The sequence below is a fragment of the Sinocyclocheilus rhinocerous genome, unplaced genomic scaffold, assembly GCF_001515625.1.
Source record: "Sinocyclocheilus rhinocerous isolate Xijiao unplaced genomic scaffold, SAMN03320098_v1.1 scaffold1367, whole genome shotgun sequence".
NCBI classification, from domain to species: Eukaryota; Metazoa; Chordata; class Actinopteri; order Cypriniformes; family Cyprinidae; genus Sinocyclocheilus; species Sinocyclocheilus rhinocerous.
The window spans coordinates 286,699-306,194 of NW_015631710.1; the positions used below are offsets into that span (position 1 = coordinate 286,699).

The following is a 19,496-nucleotide window of genomic DNA, read 5'->3' on the forward strand; positions in this document are numbered from 1 at the left end:
TTGATGCTGAATGCGATAATAATTGCAGTAAATTTTTAAAATTAAATGTAATTTTTAAATGCATCACAAAGCGCATATGATGCATATGTTTGCTTTGTATTGTGTCAAAGAGCATCTCAATGTTATTAATTAATACTTATATTTATTTTTAAAGATGACATCAGTATTGCAGTTTTGTGTTTTTTACCAACAGTATACTTGTGAAAAAATGACAAAATTAACTTCCAGCAGATCTATGCATTTGTAATTTAAAGTCATTCTCGTTTGGGAAAACAAGCCCAAAAAGTTTTGATGAAGATTTCTTCAATTAATTCTATAATGCAGAAAAATATCTAGAATTAAAAAGTTGACTTCAGTAGCAAATCATGGTTGCAAATAAAGGCTATTTAAAGAAAAAATGGGAAATACATACATACACTATTGATCAAAAGTTTAGGGTCCGTATGATTTTTTTTCCCTCAAAAGAAATTCATACTTTTATTAATCAAGGATGCATTAAATGTATTAAAAGTGCCAGTAAAGATATTTATAATGTTTCAAAAGATTTATATTTCAAATAAATGCTGTTCTTTTGAACTTTCTGTTCATCTGTGAATCCTGAAAAATAAAATGTATCACGGTTTCCACAAAAATATTGTGCAGCACAACTGTTTTCAACATTGATAATAATCAGAAATGTTTCTCGAGCAGCAAATCAGCATATTAGAATGATTTCTGAAGATCATGTGACACTGAAGACTGGAGTAATGATGCTGAAAATACAGCTTCGCATCACAGAAATACATTACAGTTTAACAGAGATTCACATAGAAAACAGCTGTTTTACATTAGAATAATATTTCACAATTTTCTGTATTTTTGATCAAATAAATGCAGCCTTGGTGAGCAGAAGAGATAAAAACATTAACAAATCTAGTGATTATAAAGTGCTGTATGTGTGGTTGAGTTACCGGCTCAGATCTGTTCATTAAGCTGCAGTGATGTGTTCTCAGTGGTTTGTCTCTGGTTCGGTCTGGTCTTCAGCAGGGTGAGGTGGACTGCTGGCCTCTGTCCTGCCCGCCGGTGGACTGTGTCTTCACGCTGGTGCCCGAGGGAGAGTGCTGCCCGCGCTGCGTCTCAGACCCGTGCCAAGCTCAGGCCGTCCACAACGACATCACCAAGACCTGCGAGGACAAGCACGGGATCACACGCTTCAGCGGATCGTCCTGGATCAAACACGGCACCGACTGCACACTGTGCCAGTGCAAGGTGATCACTCACTCACTCACTCACACACACACACACACGCACAATCACACGCACGCACACACACACACACGCACAATCACACGCACGCACACACACACACACGCACAATCACACGCACGCACACACACACACACGCACAATCACACGCACGCACACACACACACACGCACAATCACACGCACGCACACACACACACACGCACAATCACACGCACGCACACACACACACACGCACAATCACACGCACGCACACACACACACACGCACAATCACACGCACGCACACACACACACACGCACAATCACACGCACGCACACACACACACACGCACAATCACACGCACGCACACACACACACACGCACAATCACACGCACGCACACACACACACACGCACAATCACACGCACGCACACACACACACACGCACAATCACACGCACGCACACACACACACACGCACAATCACACGCACGCACACACACACACACGCACAATCACACGCACGCACACACACACACACGCACAATCACACGCACGCACACACACACACACGCACAATCACACGCACGCACACACACACACACGCACAATCACACGCACGCACACACACACACACGCACAATCACACGCACGCACACACACACACACACTTTTAATTAGATCAGATTATTAGATCAGTCTGATTCATTGTGGTGATCAAATAGAATGCAATGCAGTAAAAAAAAATGCAATATAAATATTGATTTTTTTTTGCAATATAATGCAATAAAAAATAAAATGCATAGCAAAAAAAGAGAAAAATGCAATGCAAAGCAATACAATAAAATGCAATAAAATAAAATATTACACAATGCAAAAAAATAAAACGCAATGCAAAAAATGGAAAATGCAATGCAAAGCAATAAAATAATAAAATAAAAACGCAATAAAATAAAAAATGCAAAATGAAATAACTGGAATATACTTATTGAAGTTTTAAAAAAAAAGTTTTTTTTTATATCGCAGACACTGAATTAGATGATCAAATACACAAACAGTGATTTATTGTGGTAAATATATTTCTGTAATTTTTCCCTCTGTGTGATGTATTGTGTCTCTGTCTCTTCTCCAGAACGGACACATCTGTTGCTCAGTGGATCCCATGTGTCTTTAGTCTCTGCGTCGACGCTAACAGCACCTGTACAGTCTCACGGCCCTCCCTCCACGACCTTCCCCAAATAATGCCAAATATGAATCGTGTATAATATCAGACAGACGCCAGCGTACCTGAGGAGGCCATTTCTGCACAAACAAGGACTATAAACCCATCGAAACACGACCACGCACACGCCGGCATGACCACACTGGATGTTTAAAGAATAAAACATTCATTTTTATCTCTTCGATGATCACAGGATGTAGACATTTTAGCTAGTAAGTAAATCTTATCCTATTTCTCTTTTGCCTGGTTATGGAAGTCGATGCTATTTTGTTGGTGTTTTCACCGCACTTTTTTCGATTAGCTTTCTGTGTCTGTTTTTCCGTCTAGGTTTTAAATTATTATATGGCTTGTTCTTGTCTGATGGTGAATAAAATATCTTCATTTCCATTTATGGATGCGTTGACTTCTCATTTCCCAGCGGCGCGTGACGTTTCCCCAATATGTCGATTTGTTTGTTTGAGCTTGTTTTTGTCTGTTTGTGTGATCGTCTAATCGCAGGATTGTTTGCTGGATTCTAAACAAACAAACAAACAAACAAGAAAACAGACAGACTGAACCAGATTTCTTCTCCGACTGGGATTTGTTCTGTGCATTAAGAGCAGTCGAATACTGTGGCGTTCAAATAAAATAAAATGTAATGCAATGCAATTCAAAGCAATAAAATGAAATAAAATACAGTACAATAAAAAATTAATATTTCAAAAGTAACCATAATATACTTTTATATCATTACTATTATTTAAATGCATATAATATATAATTTATTCAGTGTAATTTATTCAGTTTGATTATAATTTATTCAGTCTGATTCACTGTGGTGTTCAAATGTAATAAAATGTAAAACAGTGCAATGCAATAAAATAATAAATGTTAAAAATATAAATAATCATTATATATTATTATTATTATTTTGTAAATGTATATATAATTTATTAAGTCTAAATAATTCAGCCGGATTCAATGTGGTGTTCAAATGTAATAAAATTTAATGCCATGCAGTGCAATAAAACAAAATGAAAAAATAAATGAATTAATAAATAAATAAATGTTACAAAAATGAAAATACCCATAACAAACAGACAGACACAAAATCAACAGGAATATCTTCGATTGCTAGCTAGTAAGTAACTGGAAAATTAGTGTTTACTATTGTCATTTTGCATTATTGACACACTATTTTCCTAATTAATGCTGTTCAGTTGCTTTGACACAATCTGTATTGTTAAAAGCGCTATATAAATAAAGGTGACTTGACTTGACTTAAGTAAATCTTATCGTATTTCTCTTTTGCCTGCTTATGGAAGTTGATGTTATTTTGTTGCACTTTTTCCGATTAGCTTTTCTGTCTTTTTCTGTCTAGGTTTTAAATTATTATGTGACTTGTTCTTGTCTGATGGTGAATAAAATATCTCCATTGACCTTTCATGTCCCCAGCGGTTGTGTTTGCAGACCTCCACTAATGCCGTCTTACGAGGTGATCAGCGAGCGCGCTAATTAAACAGCTTTCTATGACCTTCTCCTCTTCCCGAAACATCATCATTATCTCCGATCTCTCCAGCAGCTTAAACACTCCGCCCAATCCAAATGCTTCCTGTGCCTCATTTGAATATCGCATGAATATTAAGCAGCTCATGAATATTCAGCAGAAGCGCCTGTCGCGGTCACTTGGGAAACAGACTGCTTTCCTTCAGGTCGCTGTGTGAAAAGCTGCATTGTATATTTCTGCTAATGTTTCATAAATATTAAAAGAAAAGTTTGCGGACACTCCGAAACTCAATTTCATTTGTGAAACACACACACACACACACACACACACACAAAAGTAGTTTTGTGTTCATGCCAGTGTTATTTTAGCATCGCATTAATATTATAGTTTTAACATATTATTAATATTATATTATTAACGTTATTATGTCATTCATGGAATGTTTTTTTAAAAAGTTACCAGAATGTTCAGAACATTCTTATAATGTTTGCCAAATAGTAAAACGTAACATTCAAGAAAAACGTTAAAAAAAACACGTTTAGAGAACATTCATAACTGAATGGGAACGTTTCAAAATGTTCTTAAAACATAATTTTGTTAGTATGCAAATAAAGCCGCTTATTCAATATTCAGAGCCGTGCGATAATATAGCTGTTTACATTTTGTGATGATATAAACAATCACGTGTTTGCGATTTGATATGTATTATATATTTCCCTTTACGAGAGTCAACAGGGAACGTTCTCAGCAAAGTTCTTATAGGAACGTTAATAGAACGCTCGTTCAGAGTTATCCGATCTTTAATAAAAATGATAAAATATTAAAATAAGCATATAAATAAATACTATGAGTAAAAATGTAACAATGTAGCTTAATAGAAAGAAAATATTTTCGTATAATATTTTAGACATAAATTTTAGCATGGGAGCCCCTCGTACGAGGGTGGCCTTATTTGGTGTCATCTAAACATTGAAAAGCCATGCGCTCATCTAAAAGACTCTTCAGGGTCGTGAATCGTCCTGATGTGACCTCAGCGAGCACAGAAACACAGTCGGGCCGCGTCCGGTGTCGGGGACAGATTATGAGTCCCAGCATGCAGCGGCCTGATTCCAGCTGCCTCCTAAATGACCAGTTTACTATCAGAGAGAACAACTCTCCGCGACAGATGCTACAACCTGCGGGAGCTGATATGACTGTTTCTGCTAGCTATTAACCGCCGTGCGGACTCGCATTATGTTCGGTGATGAAGTCAGCAAACGCTTGGGTTTCAGTGAGCCATGCTTCGGAGGAATCTGATTGGCTGCAGGTTTGACTGACAGCACTAAGCACCGCCCCATTCAGCTCAAAGTCAGAATTTCTTACTCAGAAGCTCTTACTTTAAAAGTGCAGCAGAAAGGCATTTGAAGTCGACTTTCAACTTGGTAATGATCAGAGTTCCTGCTTAGCAAGCGCTTGCAGAGGCAAGAGTGAAAAACAAGGTAAATGGTCTTCTCTGGTGATAATCGAATACCGGCAAATTAAAATAAGAAATAAGCATATGAATAAATAAATGCATAAATAAAAATTATAAAATATGCAAACAAATTAATAAATAAATAAAAACAGATGGAAGTAATAAAATTCCCACACTTTTAGACACGGCACAATAAATAAATAAAGTTTAGCATTTAGTACTGTACATTGAAAATAATTTAGTTTTTGTGTGTTTTTTTTATTTTTATAAAAACACAAACTGACATTTAAAGGGTTAAAATGAATTAATTTGAATGAGAATTAATTCATTTTTGATAGTTATGATCAGGACTGATGTCGGTAAAAATATCTACGTCAGAGAAATCAATAAATAAATAAATTAATAAATTAAGTTTAGCATTTAGTATACTGAAAATAATTTAGTTTTTGTGTGGTTTTACTTATAAAAAAGCTGGCATTTAAGGGGTTATAAAAACACAAACGGGCATTTAAAGGGTTAAAATGAATGAATTTGAATGACATTTGAATGCATTTTTGATAGTTATGATCAGGACTGATGTCGGTAAAAAGATCTATGTCAGAGAAATCAATAAATAAATAAGTTTAGCATTTAGTATACTGAAAATAATTTAGCTTTTGTGTGTTTTTTTTTTCTCCATAAAAATACAAACTGGCATTAAAGCAAAAAATAAATAAACAAACAAATAAATAAACAATATATATAATGATATGTAATGTTTTTTAGACATGGACATTTTTGTCCTATGAGTAACCTTTTTTTAATTGATGCACAAAGGTTAAAGTTATACTGTATATTAAAGGGGGAAAAAAAATGATGACTAACCTGTAGTACAAGTCTAAGCAATTTATGCAACAGGCCTCAGCTGCTTTTTCAACAGATGGAGCCAAAAAAAAAACGACCGATCGCACACGCGGACGTGAAAGAGACCCGGTTTGTCTCAAAACTAGTGATGTTCGGTTCTTGAACGAATCGTTCTTTTGAGCCGGTTCACAAATCGAACTGAATCGAACTTTAGTAAAAAAACTGATGACTAACCTGTAGTACAAGTCTAAGCAATTTATGCAACAGGCCTCAGCTTTTTCAACAGATGGAGCCAAAAAAAAAACGACCGATCGCACACGCGGACGTGAAAGAGACCCGGTTTGTCTCAAAACTAGTGATGTTCGGTTCTTGAACGAATCGTTCTTTTGAGCCGGTTCACAAATCGAACTGAATCGAACTTTAGTTCCGGGTTGATGACGCAGGACGCACAGCCGAAGTAGCACGTCCAACCCAACAAGAACCGAATGAGCCGCTTCAACCAGCTGTCGAAGTTTGCCGAGGATTACCGAGGACTCTGATGAGTGAGTTGACGATACTGTGCAAGCCTGAGGCGCGTACTGGAAATATGCTTATTATGACCGTTATTCATTTACATTTTATTAAAACATGCAAAAACCTTTCTGTAAGTGATGTAAATAAATTTTACAATAGTTTATTGTGCATGCATATATTTAAAGTTGCTTAAGCGAAATCAAGGAGTTTGTAAGACAGGTTTATTCATTCTTTATACGGTAGACATGTAGAACATATCCGCGTTTGTGCATCAGTGTCTGTAATGTGTGCTGTAGCTGCGAAACTTTTAGGAATCTTTTCCGAGTTGTAAGCTAGTCAATATTGCTCAGTCAGTCGTATCTGAGGAGCCGCGAATGAAACTGTGACCACAAACACCATTAACTTAAGTGAATTATATGGTAATAATCAGCAATGTGCTTTCACACAAATGACTTATTTGAATTTTTCATCGATACAACACGGCACTGAGTTGTTAGAAAAGAAATGCGTAGAGACGGTATTGCTTGATGACGTCAGGAACCGATGAATCGGCTTTTTGAACCGGTTCAACGAGCCGATCTGTCCGAAAAGAACCGGTTCAATGAGCCGATCTGTCCGAAAAGAACCGGTTCAATGAGCCGATCTGTCCGAAAAGAACCGGTTCAATGAGCCGATCTGTCCGAAAAGAACCGGTTCAATGAGCCGATCTGTCCGAAAAGAACCGGTTCAATGAGCCGATCTGTCCGAAAAGAACCGGTTCGCGGAAATGAATCGGACTTTGCATCACTATTCCAAAGTAATCCAAACATCAAAACAAACGAAGAAAGACTTGACTTGAACAGACTTGACTAACCAGACAGCAGGCTACAACATTAATACTCGACAGGAGATAATGAGGCAACATGAGGGCTATTTATCTCAAACATTACAGGTCACATTACAAGAAACAACCAATGAGAGACAGGACACATGACAAGACAACCAATGGCAGGATAACAGTTTGTCTCGTAATAAACAGTGAGTGTGTGATATCTTATCAGCTCCTGCCGGCCGTGCTGAAGTTATCTTCCATCTGCAGCTGCTGTTGAGGAACAACAGTGTGGTCCTCCTTTATTTATTTAGCTGTTAACGGGTTTAGCCGCTCATTAACGCGCGTCTCAAGGACGGTGTGATATTCTCCTGACTTTCCCTGCAGCACGCTTGATAAAACTGACATTTTTCTATCTCTGGAAAAGCAATCGAACGGAGGGAGAGACTATTAAGGCTCCTGGGTGTTCTCCGTACGGGGATTTGCCGAGACCCAGACAGAGATGGGATTCAAAATGACAAGCTTCCCTCCGTCCTGAAAACACTGCAGCTGCTGCCGTACACTCCCAGGCCTGACAGCTTCAGAGGAACGGCTCCGTGTCTGTCAGCGGAAGCCCGACACGACAGACGATCTGCTGCAAACCCGGAGAACAGCCTCACCAAGCACGACTCAATTCACCAGCTGAAGCTGCCTGCAGATCTCAAGAGGTCACCGTTTAGATGAAGCGGACGTCTGGGTTGAGAAAAATATCACTTATAAGGCGTTTAGTTCCGGTGCTTGATTCTGATTGGCTGAGCCGTGTTCGAAGCTGTTGTAAATGACTCTACAAAGTAACATACACCTTTGTTTACGTTTGTCTGTTGCTCGGCAACCACTTTGTTGCAACCACAACTGTTTCTGAGGAGCTACATTGTTTGGTGGAAGAATACTGTTTTTATTAATATCATTACACTTTATTTGCTCCGTTTTATTTTGTGAAACCTTACTACGTATATGGAATAACAGTTTTATAAAAGCAATAATCCCCGTGAAGCCGTGGTTTACAGTGAATTTACAACAGCTAAGGGGCATTGTTATCTTGATAAGAGAGGATAACATGCAACCGCTGAAATAACTCTGTACCTGTCAAAAGAAGTTCTTTACTGATAACAGGGCTTGACACAAATATATCTGATATTTCAAGAGGGGCTCACCTGCTCATCAGAAAAACACACAGGACCAAGATGGTCAGATGATGGGAAAACAAAACACTGCGGTGAAGATTTCAAAACAACACGCGTATAAAAGACAAAGGAATCCGTTTTTGCTTTGGCTGAAGCTGAAAGTACTGAAATGAAGCGTAAAGAAGTAACAAATGCATCTTTTCTAATTCTACTTCTCAAGGTAAATCAGATTTTCCAATACATGCGCGTGAACGTAATTGCTTGCACAGCAGTTTGGTGTCTAAATAACTGATAAATAGCTCAACAGATAATGATTTGACACGATCTTCTGTAACCTACAATCAGTGCTGGGTAGTAACTGATTACATGGAATCCGGATTACGTAATCAGATTACACAAGCTAAGTACTTGTAATTAGATTGTATTACATTTTAAAATACTCGTAATCAGACTACAGTTACATTTTATTGATTACATGATTGCCTATTATTAACACAATAGCAATAAATAGTTCAGAATTGGATTCTCCCAAATTGTTCTTTTTCATCTTTTAAATTGTCCTTTCTAAAGTATGCTACCGCTTATATACATTCATAAATTCAGAAAAAACAGCATTGACCACTGGATGTACGAACATTTGCATGTTCAGGGTTCTCTGAAGTTGGTCAATGGTCACATGGACATCCAGGTAAACAAATAAAATATGCAATTTTTATTGCTATTGTTATTTTAAATCTAAGAGTAATCTAAGAGTAGTCAGATTATATTAACTAAACGTGTAATGTAATGGATTCCGTTACTAACTACAATTTTTGTCATGTAATTTGGAATCAGTAACAGACTATGATTTGTAAGTAAATCTACCCAGCACTGCCTTCAATTTTTATTTTTTTTTAATAAAGGCACAGCTTTAGGTGTTCATTACGAGTATCTTCACAACCATCATGCTATGCGTTCACTGTGAGGACAGCATTTCATCCATGTAGGCACAAGAGTATCTACATAAAAAAAGACATTGAATAATCAAACACCTAGCACCTTAGGCCAATGTCCTTGAGGAACATGGAAGAAGTTCAGAAAGTTGGTGCGCAGTGCAAGATTGCTTGATATAAAAATAGAAATTTCAAGGGAGAGTCTGTGATGGTTTTCCGAGGACTTCAAACGCAGAGCAACTTTGGAAGTGAGTTTGACCTTTGGCTACGGTCACGGGGTCAGCTTTTTGACATCAGCTGTGTCCTCATGGGCGCCGCTGTCGAAGGCTACACTGGGTTGGGTCTCCTGGGTCTCGTTCGTACACGGTGACATGGAGCTGTTTGATGACCCGAAATGATGAGTGTCCACCAGGAGCAGCATGGGCGTCCCGTTCCTCTTCAAGGCCTCGCTCATGGTGATGTGCACTTCCTCCGGCGTGACTCCCAGATCAGACGCAGACTTCCGGTTGATGCGCTCGTAGCTCTTGTCTTGGTTCTCAGGGAACGTCTCACTGTCTTGGAAGCGTCCGAACAGCCAGATGAAGAACCCGATGAGCACAAAGGCCGCCAGACTTGGGATGAACGCCAAGCATTTGACGTCCAGACTAGCGCCCACGTAGCGGCTGTGAAGGAACATGTCTCTCTGGACGTACGTCCGGTTGGTGAGGGGGTCAGTGTTGGTGGAGCGCCACTCCCAGGTCAGCGTGCTGCGGTTGAAGTTGCGCAGCGTCTCCGGATCCTCCACGGTGTAGATCTTCTCTCCTGGACCTACGTATTGACCGTATTCATAGGGCTTGTAGAAGATCTGGTTCTTCCACATGTTGAGGTCCAGGATGAGGACCATGAAGATGATTCCATAATTAAACCATTTCCCTGAGAGAGGAAAAAAAGGGAAGATGAGTGTGTTGGGAATTTATCCCAGTGTATTTCAGAGTATTTCAGAGCAACATACTCAAAACGCTTTAGCAGCTCTGTATAGCAACATCCTGGCAACTACCCAAAACACCCTAGCAACTGCATAGCAATGTCCTGGCATTTAATCAAAAAAACCTAAACAACTGCATAGCAACGTCCTTGGTAACTACCCAAAACACCCTATCAACTGCATAATGACGTCCTGGCAACTACCCAAAACATCACAGCAACTGTGTAGCAATGTTCTGGCAACTTCATACAAAACACCATAGCAACTGCATAGCAACACTCTGGCAACTACCCAAAACACCTTAGCAACTGCATAGCAACCATTAAACCATTTCCCTGAGGTAGAAAAATGGAAAATGTAAGATTAGCATGTTGGGAATTTATCCCAGTGAAATTGTGAGTCAGACGGCTGCTTGAGAAAGTGAAATAACTGAGTCACTTTCTAATGGCTTTCATTGTTAGCACACTCATGCGGGGTTCTTCTCGAATGCTAAATCACCGCGCCAAACAATAAGGTTAAAGACTTTTATGAATGGTTGAGCAGGAGGGCCATTTCCCAAGCCTCGAGGGAGCGATCATCTATTCCCAGGATGGCCATCAGGACCCTCGCTACAGTGAGCGAAACACAGCGAGATGGAAAAAGAGAAACTAAAGCGGTTCGCTCACACACTTCAGCAGCAGTCCGTCAGATTTACTGACTCTATTATATAAACGCAAGTTTACAGATGAGCAAATACTAATTAGTGTGCGCTGCCTTCTAACACATAATTATAAAGAGATGTATCTAACAAGCTAATATTCTGACAGCGTGTCCCTTTGGGAAAGGACTTAATTCATCCGTCCTGTCCCAAACGACAGTTTAGAGCACTACCACTTGATTCATTGGCATAACTGTGCTCACGGTGTGTTTGTTGTCATGCCCTACTTAAGGCACGAGTGTGCGGATTTACCCGTGATGTGAATGTGATACTCGTCTTTAAAGATGCGCTTGCACACGGGCAGTTTGATCTTCAGCTGCGTGGTGGAAAGGCCCGGGAGGTTCATGTCCAGATCGCCCATGAAGTGAGGAAACTCCCAGTCCTGGAAGAGGTAGAGCCAACAAACACCTGTTACTGAACACGCACCTCAAACGCAAGGATCTCCAATGAATAAACGCTTCAGGTGTTACAGGATGAGATCAAACATCACAGAACTACTGAATGGAGGGATGAAGCATGCTGAAGATGTCAAAAGACCCTAGCAACTGCATAGCAACTGAATCAAAACACTTTATCAACTCTGCATAGCAACATCCTGACAACTACCCAAAACACCTTAACATCTGCATAGAAGTTTGTGTGTGTGTGTGTGTGTGTGTGAGTGTGTGTGTGAGAGATTATGTGTGTGTGTGAGAGAGTATGTGTGTGTGTGTGAGTGTGAGTGTGTGTGTGTGTGTGTGAGAGAGAGAGAGTGTGTGTGTGTGTGTGTGTGAGAGAGTGTGTGTTTAGAAATCTGGCTTATTTCTGATGGTCTCTGTTGTTCTTTTCTCTCTGACATTTATAAGAGATCAGAAATGAATTGGCCGCTCTTCTCAACCACAGTCAGAGCAAAATCAATAAAACTGCGGCCGCAGCTCCAGGACAAACGCAAAAACAAACCAAATTAAGTGGCAGAGAGGCAGAATTATGTCGTTTCTTGGCTATTAAGCCTCATGTTTACAAAACAGAGAGTCTTTGATTTCTATGTGACTTGGCGGAAAGCTAATGAGGAGCTGCGTAATTACAGTGCAGCTCATCGTTTCGCCTCATTGACGTCCATGATAACTGTGTTACACAAAATTAAGTTTAAATTACATGGCATGAAACCAATGGAAGAGGTTGAAATGAAAGAGCTTGTGAATCCCGCCGGCTCGCGGCCGTTCTGGGTCTCTGAGTTAATTAGGCACTGAATAAAATAGCAGGAGCGTCACAGAGATTAACCATCACATGGAGCGAACACGGACAAAAGTGAGGTGAAATATCTAGGAGATGAAGCGACTGAGAGGGAGAATGAGAGACGCAGATACAGACACGTAACGACCGAGACTGAGGGGATAATTACAATCAGACAGGGAATGTCAACATATTTGAGCAAACACAGGTAAGTGATTGAGACACTGTAATCAGACACAGACAGTCTGAGATTTCAGCAGAGCTTCTGATTGGTCGAGTGAAGCTGAAGGAAAAACAAAACAATGACAAACGGGACTGCTGCTAAAGGCAAGGTATTTAAAAATATTTAAAAAGTTCAAATAAACTGATGAATAAAATGACATTAGGTGGGATTGTTGAGAAGTAAATTATAATAAATCAATGCAATAAAAAATATATAAAGATAATTTAACAAAAAATAAAGAATGCAAGATGTGACATTTGAAAAGTCAAGTAAATAAAAAAAATACAAAGGCTCGACAAAGGCAAGGAAAAATAGATTTAAAAAAGCTAAAATTAATAAATAAATTTATGTGAGATGGGACAGATAAAAATTAAATAAAGTAAAATGCAACAAAAATACAATACAAAAGAAAATGTATTCATTCAAAATTATTTAAAACAAAAATAAAGAATGTGAGATGTTTCAGTTGAAAATAAAATAAAATAAAATAACAAAGCCTTGAAAAATGCAAGGTCTACACATCTGTAAATAATACATTTAAAAAAAGCTAAAACAAATAAATAAATTGATGTGAGATGGGAGAGATGAAAATAAAATAAATAAAATAAAAAATAAATAAAATAAAAAGCCTTGAAAAAAATATGGGAAAAAAAACTTTTACAAATTAAAACAAAGGAATTAATACATTGATGTAAGAAAAAATAAAATGTGAAAATAAAGTAAAATCGAATAAAACACAATAGAAGAATGCATTAATTAAAAATTACTTAAAACAAAAAATTCAGTGTTAGATGAAAAGTTATAAAATAATTTAAAAAAAAAATGCAAACCAAAAAAAAAATTAATTAATTAAACAATGAGGTGCAATAGTTCAAAAAAGCAAATGTGACAAAAAAAAAAAGTAAGCTTTTGAAAAATTCAAGATAAAAAATAAATAAGGAAAGTCAAGACCTCTGGGGAACAAACTAATGACACAATGTAAGATGTGACAGTTCATAAGTCAATGATATAAAATAAAAAATAATTAAGTAAGTAAACAAACAAACATGACGTGAGAAAAGATGGTTGAAAAAGTAAAGGTGAAAACCTCTATGGAAACAACCATCTGAAGGGAAGAAAACATGAACATCATAAAATGAAAACAATAACCTTTCCTTTGACATCATAACCTAGATGTGCTCCGTTTGACAGAAACCTGGCTAAAACCTGATGATTACATTATTTTAAATGAGTCTACCCCCCAAGATTACTGTTATAAACATGAGCCACGTCTGAAAGGTAAAGGGGGAGGTGTTGCTTCAATTTATAACAATGTTTTCAGTATTTCTCAGAGGGCGGGCTTCAAGTATAACACGTTTGAAATAATGATGCTTCATATAACATTATCCAGAGAAACAAGTGTTAAATTGTCACTTTGCATTATTGACACACTATTTTCCTATTTTGATACTGTAAAGCTGCTTTGACACAATCTGTACTGTTAAAAGCGCTATATAAATAAAGGTGACTTGACTTGACTTTTTTATCTCCTAAGCACATTAAAGTTGGATTTAAAGATAAATGAATATCGCTTCAGATGAGAACAAGAATCTGGCCAGAATCTCCAGAAATCAGATGAAGCTGTGAGTGTGTGTGTGTGCGTGTGTGTGTGCGTGTGTGTGTGTGTGTGTGCGCGTGTGTGTGTGAGGTTATTACAGGACGAACAGCGAGAGGAGCTGTTGAGCTCGTATTAGCATATTCATGAGACAGTGACGCACTCCATTGTGATTTGCTGCCTGTGGCGATGTGGAGGACATTAAACAAGAATCAGTCAAGAGCGGACACACACACACACACACACACACACAGAGTCAATGAAGGAGCGACAGACGAGCTTGTGTTTGTACCTGCATGATGATGAGGAGGTCAAAGACCAGGATGAAGGAGGCCAGGAACGCTCTGGAGAGCTCGTCGCTCGGCAGGAAGCCGCGGTTCAGGTTATCCCACCTGATCCAGTCCGTACTGATGACCAGAACCACCACAGAGGTCAGAGAGATCAACACCGTCCTGACAAACACCAACAGCAGCATTACTCCAGTCTTCAGTGTCACATGATCTTCAGAAATCATTCTAATATGCTGATTTGCTGCTCAACAAACATTTCTGATTATTATCAATGTTGAACACAGTTGTGCTGCACAATATTTTTGTGGAAACCGTGATATATTTAATTTTTCAGGATTCACAGATGAATGGAAAGTTCAGAAGAACAGCATTTATTTGAAATAGAAATCTTTTGTAACATTATAAATGTCTTTACTGTCACTTTTGATCCGTTTAATGAATCCTTGATGAATAAAAGTATAAAATCTTAAAGTAAAATCTTAGAGTAATAAACTTACTCCAAACTTTTGAATGGTAGTGTATCAAGGTTTCCACAAACATATGAAGTAGCACAACGGTTTTCAAAAAATTAAATGAAAACAAAGAACAATTAAAACAAGGTTAAAACAAAGTAATTGATAAAACGAAGCATTTAAACATACATTGACAAGAGATGGGACAGTTGAGAATTAAATAAAGCAAAAAAAAAAAAAAACATAAATAAATAAAATAAAAATAAAATGCAATAGAAAGATTAATTAATTAATACTAATTTAAAACAAAAAATACACCAATGTGACAGTGTTGAAAATTCAATAAAATAAAATAAAATAAATTAAAATAAAATAACAATGGAAAAATACTAAAATAATTTAAAATAAATAAATAAATAAATTAATTAATTAATTAAAAAATTCAATTTAATGGTTGAAAAGTAAAGGTGAAAATAAAATAAGTTGTTGAAAAATTCAAGATAAAAGAAAGAAAGAAAGAAAGAAAGTGTCAACACCCATGGAAATAAATAAATAAATAAATAAATACAATTTAAGTTTAACATTTAAGTTAAAACAAACTAATATGTGAGATGTGACGATTGAAAAGTCAATAAAACAAAAAAAATTTAAATTCCACACAAAAAAATGCATGAATTAAAATTTAAGTTATTTAAAAACAAACAAACAAACAAACAAAAATAAAATACAAATCAGCTTTGCATCACAGGAATAAATTACATTTTAACAGATATTCACACGGAAAACAGCTGTTTTAAATTGCAATAACATTTCACATTTTTACTGTATTTTTAATGCAATAAAAGCTGAGCAGAAGAGACGTCTTTGAGAAACTATAAGAGTCATGATTATTCCAGACGGCTGTGTGTCGTTCATCAGCCTGTAATAAGATCTCTGGTGTGAAATGATGTCTGCCGTTTACTAATAGATGGAGCCGCTCGCAGGGAGCGCATTAATAAAGGACGAGCGCGTATGAAACATATCGCGTAATGCACTTCTGATGAATTCACTGAATAATACAGACAGCAGACCAGCTCTTCATGTCACTGTGAGCTCATTCATCAGAGCTGATCCCGAGTCAGTGCTTCTCTTCTCCAAGCCCTCGGGTGTGCTTCTGAGACTCTCTTCACATGAAGTCTTAAAGCTGCACAGCTGAAAGAGAGCTGCTTTAATCAGAACATGCTGCTAAAAACAGCAGATCAGTTCAGAAAGCCAGCGAGGAAAACACCAGCAAAATGAGTTTTTAATGAGTGTTTTTGTCTTCCTGCAGCGGCTCATTTCTCAACGTTTTTAACGTGTTTATATTTCAATATCTGAAGTATAATCTAAAACATAACACACTCACAGAAACAAGTCTTCCCCGCTTTTAAATAAATAAAATTATTTCTTAATCATTATACATCAGTGGATGTTCTTCTAAAGAAAATACATTATTGTTTACAGTTAAAACTATATATTGTAAACTAACTAAATATTATTTTGAATATACAAAATATTAAAAATTGCATAGTAATTATTAAAACATTTAATATCCATTTTTGAAAACTATTTCATAATAAAAATTGCAATTGCTATTTACCACTGAATTTAGTTTTGATTTTGATTAATTAAACATTATTTTAATAATTTATATATTATTATAATATAATATAATTTAATATAATAACAGTTATGTATTATATTTATATATTATAGTAATATATGTTAAACATTTTATTAACAATAACAAACTTTAAGTACATTTAAAATTAACTAAAATTATATTAAGAATTTATATTAATATAATATGAATGTGAACTACTGGCCATGCAAAAAAAATACACATTAATGAGTTTTTAATTAGTCTTTTTTTAATAAATAATAATATTATTTTTTTTATAATACCGTTATTGTGAATGATTCACAGTGCATGTTATTCTAAAGAAATTAATATTTTTTGTTTACATTTAAAATGGCAATCAACAATCAAGTTGTTATTAAAATATATTCGATATGCATTTCTGAAAACAATTTCATATTCAAATTTGCGTTAGTCATGTACCACTAAATTAAATTTTGATTTTGACTAATTAAACAGAATACATTAATAATTTATATTAATATAAAATGTGAACTACTGACGCTGCAGAAAATGACATTTTACTGTGTTTTAATTAGTCTTTGTTTGTCTTACTGCACCGGGAGATTTTCCCACATGTTTTTCATTTGTTTATTTTTCACAAATATATGAGCGTTTTTTTTTTTTTTTTATTTTTTTAATAATATTATTTCTTTATAATGTCGTTATTGTGAATGATTCATCGGTGCATGTTTTTCTAATGAAAATTTATTTTTGTTTACAATTAAACTTGTATCTTGTAAATTAAATCAAATTATTATCAATTTCATATTAATCTATATTTAATTAAAAAAATTAAATAATTGCATATTAAAAATTGCAATAGCCAATATTTACCACTACATGTAGTTTTGATTATGACAACTGAAACACTGTATTAATCATCAGTTGCACACACACGTCATGATGGTCTCACCGGAACAGCACGATGCGGTTGTGTCTCCACAGCTGTCTGGCGCTCCGGCCCCAGTCCGGGTAATGAGTGTCCTGCAGCATCATGTCTGTTACCTTAGAAACCAGCAAACAAACACACACACACTCCGTATTTACTTTGAGCTTCACAGTGACTGAGCTCAGAGTCATGAAAAAAGAAAAGCTATTCAATATCCACAATATTTACATGTTATAAAGTCATACTTTATTTATTTACTTTTTATTATTACTTTTTAATTCTTAACAGGATTATTATTAACACAAAAAAAGAACACAAAAAAAGAAAACAAAAGAAACAAACAAAAAGAAAAAACAGAAACACAATAATTAGAAAAATACATATCATTTGAAATAAAATTAACATTAACACACACACACACACACACACTCACACTCACACACACACACTCACACTCACACACACACACACACACTCACACATACACTCACACACACACAAACGCACACACACACACACACAGATCTGAAGTACACCTGCGCTGGCGTGTTGGGGAAAAGCTCTTTTCGAGACGCTGAATGTTTTATTGACACGACTGTCAGCGTCTATAACGCCGTTTGGAAACAGACAGCAGAGAGAAGCTGTGTCGGTCAGTTTGAGTGTCACTCTTGTGACGAGATTTTGAATTAATTCCACTTTTTAATGAAGCATTAAAAGTCAACATGGGATCAAAAGAAGTTATTTAAATACATTTAAAAAAAAATATATCTTAAATATACACTACACATAAATATACACTATATATAGTGTATAATTATGTTTAGATATATTTATAATAAAGTATATGAAATGTATATTTAAAACTTTTTAAAGTATTTAAATAGAAATACACTACACATATACACTATATATAGTGTATAATTATGTTTAGATATATTTATAATAAAGTATATGAAATGTATATTTAAAACTTTTTAAAGTATTTAAATAGAAATGTTTTGATGTAATTTTGCAATTATATACAGTATATATATATATATATATATATATTTTTTTTTTTTTTTTTTTTAAATAATTATAAATATATCAATGCAGATAAACAAATAAAATACCACAACTTGTTATATTTTAGACATTTTGTTTTATTTTACTGCAATAAAAGAAGGTAATTGTAATGCAAATATTTAATTCTTTGTATCAGGTGTTTTATTTTGACTGTTTTTATTAAAAAATATATATATATTTCAAATGTACATTATGATTTAATTAATTATTAGTTTTCACAAACTCAGGAAACCCTGCTCTAAATCTCTGTCTTTGTAAATTACAAGAAAGAATATATATTTCTCATAAAACAATTTCACAAAGTCAACATGAAATCAAAATCCACCACATTTAAAAAAAAAAAATTTAATTCATCAGTGAATATGATTCTAGATCAGCCATTCCCTTATTGTCAGTTTTTCTACAATACTTACTTGAAGTCCTTCTGAGATTTTAAGTCAATATTTCAATATTTGAACAACAGATGTGCATGTCCTCGGTTCTCTGATTTCAGTTTATGGTTAATAACATGCCACATTTGTGCTGTTGTAGAAAAGGCATAACATATTAAATAGCAGGTAAACAAATTATTTTTTTAAATAAGTCTTATATTTTGACCATTTCTATTTAAAAAAATATTTATTTTCATTTGACATTTTTATGAACTAATGAATTATCTTTCACAAACTCCGGAAACGCTGCTCTGAATGTCTGTCTCTGTAAATCTTGCATCAAAATGTAAAACTTTCTCCATCAAGCTTTTCAACCATTCTCATACAGAACGGCCACTTTTCGCTCTACAATCCGGTTCTGAAGCACGGAATCA

General features: G+C 35.7%; 2 protein-coding genes across 2 annotated transcripts in view; one reads left to right on the forward strand and one right to left on the reverse strand.

Annotated features, from left to right (window-relative positions):
* LOC107741827 (protein kinase C-binding protein NELL2) overlaps positions 1 to 2,839 on the forward strand; it is a 115,976-nt gene extending 113,137 nt beyond the window's left edge. The window contains exons 19-20 of the mRNA XM_016554609.1: positions 1,024 to 1,248; positions 2,358 to 2,839. Of these exons, the coding sequence (XP_016410095.1) occupies positions 1,024 to 1,248; positions 2,358 to 2,399 (267 nt within the window). The 3' untranslated portion in view covers positions 2,400 to 2,839. The remainder of the gene's footprint in view (positions 1 to 1,023; positions 1,249 to 2,357) is intronic.
* Positions 2,840 to 9,594: 6,755 nt separating this feature from the next.
* Positions 9,595 to 19,496, reverse strand: part of LOC107741828 (transmembrane protein 117-like) — a 14,146-nt gene continuing 4,244 nt past the window's right edge. The window contains exons 3-6 of the mRNA XM_016554610.1: positions 17,651 to 17,742; positions 14,628 to 14,787; positions 11,559 to 11,688; positions 9,595 to 10,557 (exon numbers count right to left, since the gene is read on the reverse strand). Of these exons, the coding sequence (XP_016410096.1) occupies positions 9,917 to 10,557; positions 11,559 to 11,688; positions 14,628 to 14,787; positions 17,651 to 17,742 (1,023 nt within the window). The 3' untranslated portion in view covers positions 9,595 to 9,916. The remainder of the gene's footprint in view (positions 10,558 to 11,558; positions 11,689 to 14,627; positions 14,788 to 17,650; positions 17,743 to 19,496) is intronic.